The sequence below is a fragment of the Chionomys nivalis genome, chromosome 25 (assembly GCF_950005125.1).
Source record: "Chionomys nivalis chromosome 25, mChiNiv1.1, whole genome shotgun sequence".
Lineage (NCBI taxonomy): Eukaryota > Metazoa > Chordata > Mammalia > Rodentia > Cricetidae > Chionomys > Chionomys nivalis.
In genome coordinates, this window is record NC_080110.1 from 28,713,128 (window position 1) to 28,719,963 (window position 6,836).

Here is a 6,836-nt window from a genome sequence, read left to right on the forward strand (position 1 = left end):
GCCATGAGAGCCAATGAGTTTGTTAGAGCCCCTCACAGAGTGTGGGCAAACAGTTATGAGTAGCAGTGTGGGGGACCCTAACAGAGATTAGTGTGATAGTGATGGCTTCCCCAACACTGACCTCCCTTCCTCCAGTGCGCCCCAGTTCAAACACTAGCCCCTCCCTGAGGCCCTGAAGCCATGAACAATTAGGGCAGAATTGCCTGTCATTGCCTGGGAGGGGTGGGTGAATGCTCAGAGAAGGACCCACGAGCTTCTTCTGTCCCTCAGAGGGAGGGTCAAAAATCAACAACCCGGCTGGAGAGATGGCTCAGAGGTTAAGAGCACTGGCTGCTCTTCCAGAGGTTCTGGGTTCAATTCTCAGCATGGTGGCTCACAACCATCTATAGTGACACCTGGTGTCCTCTTCTGGTGTGCAATCATGTACCAGCAGAATGTTGTATTCATAATAAATAAATAAACAAACCTTGTAATACACTCGGAAGGCTGAAGTAGGAGTCTGATAAATTTGAGGCCAGCCTGGGCTACATGATGAGTATAGGGGCTACATAGCAAGTCTGTTTCAAAATAAAACAAATCCAGACATGGTGTTGCATGCTTTTAATTCCAGTACTTGGAGGCAAAGGCAGGTGGACCTCTGAGTTCCAGGCCAGCCAGGGTTACACCCCTTTAATATCTCAAAACAAATGAAAATAAACACATCAAGGTACAGCATTCATTTGGGGAATTAGAAAGTGTTAAGTCAGTGAAGAGAGACATCTCAATACCGAATGTGCTCACACGGATCAACGGAAGATGTGTGTCAATCATGAAATACTGCCAGCATCTAGCTCCATGCTATGCATGGTCTGTGTGTGCAGACTCGCTGAATGGCTATGAGAAAGTACGCGTGATGCCCATGAGGACTTGCTAGCCAAAATAACTCCAAAAATACTCCAACAGGAAGCTCATGAAAACACGTTTCAGAAGGACTGCCAGCCGAGAAGTGAAGTATATTTTATCTTCTATGGAGAGTGTGGCATTCTTAATTTCTGGGCTTTTCATCATCCTAATGCGTACTTCTTCCAAATGTTCCCAAGACTCGATGGTGCACTGCTGGGTGACATTGGCCACAGAAGCCTTGAACTCACTTACCACGTCGATAGAAGGGAACTTCTCAGCAAGCTCAGCAAGAAACGATGCACTCTCGTGGAGAACCCACGCGCTTTCATCCGTACACGTCTCGGGCAGCGTGCCTGAGCGCCGCACCCTTTTCAGTTCCCCAGGGAACCCCCCCAGGCCCCTCAGAACCTCCTCCTTGCTGCGCATTTGACTCTGGAGGACCAGGCTTTCAGTGTCATCCTCCCCTCCCGCTTCACTGAGCTGAAGCTGCAGATACTGGGCCTCAGCAGGGCAGCCCACATCCTCTAGGGCCACTTTCAGCGCTAAGAGGGACAAGTGCTCAGGTAAGGGGGCTAAGGAGGGCACTGTGTTCAAGAGGACCTGGCACGTGCCAGGGGCTGGAGGAAGGATCTTCCCGGAGAGCACATTTGATGTAGACTCAGTCTCTCTGACAGCCGGCTGAACGGGCAGGGCACCATTCTGGGCGTTCCTTGGAAAGGCGACCACTGAGGACAGTAAGACACAGGCAAGGAGCAAGGCAGCCTGGATCATGGTGGGTCCGCTGAATGGCCCTGTCGGGAAGGAGAAGAGTTCAGAGAAAGAGGGGAGGAAATGCCCCACGTGAACAGGCGCCTAGAACAGTCAGAGCTTGGAAGAGTCCTAGTCTCCAGAGACTTCAGCTTCCCTGTATCTACCCCCTTAGCGGCTGTTTGTCATCCTCACCTGTCCTGAAAGCAGTGGCCAGAAGGACGAGGTGGTCCTCTGTCTTGAATGGCTGCCTTGTGGATCGGATGACTGAAAACGATCATTCTCAAATATTTATCACCTCTTTCTGGGCTAGACTTTGTCCAACCAGCTATTACCTCATCCTGACACGGGGCTTCCTCCCTGTGGCTCTGTTTTCCCCAGACCATCATCCGGTAAACCTAAGCACTTATTAAGTCATAAACCAGACCAGGCAAAGTCCTCTGTATCTCCTAGGTAACGGAAAGTTTGTTCTCTGTCTTTCGAGTCAGGGTCTTCCGTGTCCCTGGCTGGCCTGGAATTCCATTAAGTAGCAAAGGAGGACCTAGAACTTCTGATCCTTCTGCCACTCACTCCCTCCCCAGCACTGGGGTTTACAAGTATGTGCCAGCATGTGCGGTGTATGTGGTACTGGGAATCACATCCACGGATTCATGCATGTTAGGCAAGCACGCTACCACTGGGCCACCCCCTCAATCCATACAGGTCTTACTGGAGAGACTACCAACTACAAGTTTTGAAGAACAGAACCTCCCAGCAAATCGAGCTGTCTCAGAGCAGCCTTCCAGGTTTCGCTTCTACTTGGCTTTTTTAAATCCTTAATTTTTATTTTTAATTGTGTAGTTCTGTGCACAAAGGCAGGTGCCCCCAAGGACAAACAAGCACAGGCAGTCGTGAGCCACCCGAAGTGGCTGTGATAACTCTAAACCCCAGTCCTCTGGAGTAGCACACGTTCTTAGCCACTGAGCCATGTCTCCAGCTCCTAGAGACAGGGTTTCTCTATGTAGTCCTGGCTGTGCTGGACCTATGTAGACCAGGCTGGCCTTGAACTCAGATCCCGAGTGCTGGGATTTAAGGTGTGTGTCAGCACGCCTGGCTATTTGCTTCTTTTTGACACCCGATAGCCCAAGCTGGCCTGGCTTCCTATGTAGTCTGTGTAATCTTGCTTCAGTCTCCAGAGTGCTGAGATGCAGGCAGGAGCTGCCATATCTGCTTGTTAAGACAGGGTCTCAGGCCGGGCGGTGGTGGCGCACGCCTTTAATCCCAGCACTTGGGAGGCAGAGGCAGGTGAATCTCTGTGAGTTCGAGACCAGCCTGGCCTACAAGAGCTAGTTCCAGGACAGGCTCCAAAGCCACAGAGAAACCCTGTCTCGAAAAACCAAAAAAAAAAAAAAAAAAAAAAAAAAAAAAAAAAAAAAAAAAAAAGACAGGGTCTCAGACACAGTGGGGAAAGACCCTTGCCTGAACAAGGCTGACAACCTGAGTTCAGTCATCAGAACCCAGGTACTAAAGTTTGAAAAAAAAAATTGTAAGAAATTTCAAAAAAAATTTAAAAAAATTATAATTTAAGGTGTGGGTATTTTACCTGCATAAACGTCTGCACACTACATGCATGCAGTGCCTACAGAACCGGAAGGCATCAGATTCCCTGGAACTGGAGTTACCCAGTTGTGAACTACCATGAAGTGTGCTGGGAATCGAACCCAGGTCCTTTGGAAGAGCAACCATTGAGTCATTTCTTCAGTCCCCATAAATGTTTTTTTAGAAAGAAGCCTAGGAAGAGTTTGAAGAGGGAGCAGCTATACAACATCAGAAGAGTGCTAGACTTTTTTTTTCTTTTTTATTTGAGACAGGGTTTGCCTCAAACTTCCCGTGTCAAGGCTGGCCTTGAATTCCTGCTCCGTCTCCCAAATGCTGGGTCTAAACCACCATCCCCAGCTGAAGAGTAAACTAAAGAAAAGCCTAGTGTACTGATGTCATCTGAGCGAGAAACAGACTGGTGTGTTTTAAAGTAGGCATTTGGCCAGGCGGTGGTGATGCATACCTTTAACCCCAGCACTCAGGAGGCAGAGGCAGGTGGCTACCTCTGTGAGTTCGAGGCCAGCCTGGGCTACAGAGTGAGTTTCAGAACAGCCAGAGCTACACAGAGGAACCCTGTTGTAATTTGCAAAAGGGATGCACGAGAGAAAGATGCCATATGACAGCGCTAAGGAGGGCTTTTTATTGGGGTACAGAACTAAGCAGAATTCTCAACAGAAGAATCTCAAATGGCCAAAAGATACTTAAAGGAAATGTTCAACATCCTTAACTATCAGGAAAATGCAAACCAAAAAACTCTGAGGTATCATCTTAAACCTGTCAGAATGTCTAAGATCAAAAACACCAGATAGCTTATGCTGGAGAGGATGTGGAGTAAGGGGAACACTCATCCATTATTGGTGGGAATGCAAACTTTACAACCACTTTGGAAATCAGTATGGCGGCTTCTCAGAAAATTGGGAATCAGCCTACCTCAGGATATAGCAATACCACTCGGGCATATACCCAAAAGATGCTCAATCATACTACAAGGGCATTTGTTTAACTATGTTCATAGCAGCATTATTTTAATAGCCAGAACCTGGAAACAACCTAGATGCTCCTCAATGGAAGAATGGATAAAGAAAATGTGCACATTTACACATTAGAGTACTACTCAGCAGTAAAAAATGACATCTTGATATTAGATGGAATTAGAAAACACTATCCTGAGTGAGGTAACCCAGACCCAAAAAGATGAATATGGTATGTACTCACTCATAAGTGGATACTAGCTATAAACAAAGGATATTGAGCCTCTAGTTCATGATCCTAGAGAAGCTAAGTAATAAGGTGAACCCTAAAAAAAACATATATAGACCCACCTGGAAAGTAGAAATAGACAAGATTGTCTGACAAAACTGGGAACATGGGGGTGGGGGGGAGAAGGAAAAGTGGAAGGGAAAGAGGAAGGGACAAGGGAAGGGGTGAGGGGAACTTGAGGGAATGGGATAGTTGAGATGGAGGAAGGACAGAGATGAGAGCAAGGAAAGAGATATCTTGATTGAGGGGGCCATTATAGGGTTAGCAGAAACCTGGATCTAGAGAAATTCTCAGGAATCCACAAGGATGACTCCAGCTAAGAACCTAAACAGTAGAGGAGGGGGTGTCTGAACTGGCCTTGCCCTGTAGTCAGGCTGGTGAGTATCTTAAACACCACCATAGAATCTTCATCTAGCGACTAACAGAAGCAGAGGCAGAGACCCGCATTGGAACAGTGGACTGAGCTCCCAAAGTCCAGTTGAAGAGTAGAAGGAACGAGAAAATGAGCAAAGAGGTCAAGACCATGATGGTTTCACCACCTGAAACAGTCTACCTGAGCTAATGGGAGATCACCAACTCCAACCAGACTGGGAAGGAACAAGCATAGGACTAAACTATTCCCTCTGAATGAGGGTGACAGTTGCATGGCTGGGGCAGACCGAGGGGCCACTGGCACTGGCACCAGGATTTATCCCGACTGCTTGTACTGGCTTTTTGGGAACCTACTTTCTTTAGATGGATACCTTGCTCAGTCTAGATATAGTAGTGAGGGCCTTGGACCTTCCCCAAAGCAATGTGCTATACCCTCTCTGAGGATTGGATGGGGGTGGGGTGGGAGGGTATATGGAAGGAATGGGAGGAGAGGAAGTGGAAACTTGGATTAGTGTGTGTAATGAAGGGATAGTTTTTTAAAAAAAAAAAAAACAATTTTTTAAAAAGGGAACATAGCGAATGTGCACTGGAGATGCTCTTAGTGGCTGCAGATGAGGATGTATCCTGTCAGGACCCCAAGGGCAGGCCAGTGCAGATGCCTGAATACTAACAAACTGTCTCGAAAAGCCCAAAAAAAAAAAATAAAATTAAAAAAAAAGAAGCATTTGGCTTTCACTGTTTTCTAATATACTTTTTAAAATCCTTACAGTCTGCTGTGTGAGGCATGCTAAGGTGGTTGGTGAAGTCACCAGGGGAACCAACCCCATGATGATAGACCAGACACACTTAGTCCTACCTTCACCAGCTAACAAGGGGGCCAAGGGGGGTCAACTTTGATAAGGCAGTGGTCAACGACTGTAATCAATAGTCAACCCTGCTTATGTAATGGATTTCCTAACTCCCCCTGAAGGTCAGAGTTCTGACGACAGCAGTCAAAGGCAGCACAGAGCTCAGCCTGATCACAATGGGGAGGGACAGGACAGCATAGCCCTTATGGAAAAAAGCAGTAGTTAGATGGCAAGTGAGAGGGCTCAGGACCAAGAGATGCCAAGACTGGCTAGAGCCAGAAGGTACCAAAGTCCTTGGAAAATGTACTTCTTTCAAGACAGAGTTTCTCTGTGTATCCCTGGCTGTCCTAGAACTCACTCTGTAGACCAGGCTGGCTTCAAACTCAAGAGATCCACCTGTCTATCTCCCAAGTGCTGGGATTAAATGGAAGTACCACCATGTCCAGCTCGCCCTTGGCTTTTAATGGTCATTTTCTGAATCTTACCCTCAGTTTGGCTGGGAGCCAGGGGCAGGAAGCTGGCTCCAAGGCTGCGCACCTGCCCTTTGTTCATGAACAACATTGCATCGCCCAGGACTTTCCTGCCCTGTCTGTTGTCCCTTCCTTTGCCCGATGCCAACAACCTGGTTTAAACTGTAGCTTCTGTGTTTCCCAGTGCACATGCGTTAAGATCCATTCCCAGAGGTGTCCAGGAATATGTCCCCAGCTGGTACCTTGGGCAACTAAGGAGAGGGAACCTGAAATGACCCTATCCTATACTGATGAATATCTTGCATATCACCTTAGAACCTTCATCTGGCGATGGATCGAGGTAGAGACAGAGTCTCAATTTGGAGCAACGGTCTGAGCTTTTTTTTTTTTGTTTATTTATTATGTATACAATATTCTGTGTGTATCCTTGCAGGCCAGAAGAGGGCACCAGACCCCATTACAGATGGTTGTGAGCCACCATGTGGTTGCTGGGAATTGAACTCAGGACCTTTGGAAGAGCAGGCAATGCTCTTAACCTCTGAGCCATCTCTCCAGCCCCCCGGTCTGAGCTCTTAAGGTCCAAATGAGGAGCAGAAGGAGGGAGAACATGAGCAAGGAAATCAGGACCACGAGGGATGCACCCACCCACTGTGACAGTGGAACTGATTTATTGGGAGCC

General features: G+C 47.5%; 1 protein-coding gene across 1 annotated transcript; it reads right to left on the minus strand.

The window, feature by feature from the left end:
- Nucleotides 1-909: 909 nt before the first annotated feature.
- On the minus strand, nucleotides 910-1,873 carry LOC130866672 (apolipoprotein F-like). The gene is made up of 2 exons (XM_057758271.1): nucleotides 1,825-1,873; nucleotides 910-1,673 (listed from the first exon to the last, which is right to left on the minus strand). The coding sequence occupies exon 2, from the start codon at nucleotides 1,651-1,653 to the stop codon at nucleotides 910-912; it is 744 nt and encodes a 247-aa protein (XP_057614254.1). The 5' UTR covers nucleotides 1,654-1,673; nucleotides 1,825-1,873.
- Nucleotides 1,874-6,836: the final 4,963 nt, after the last annotated feature.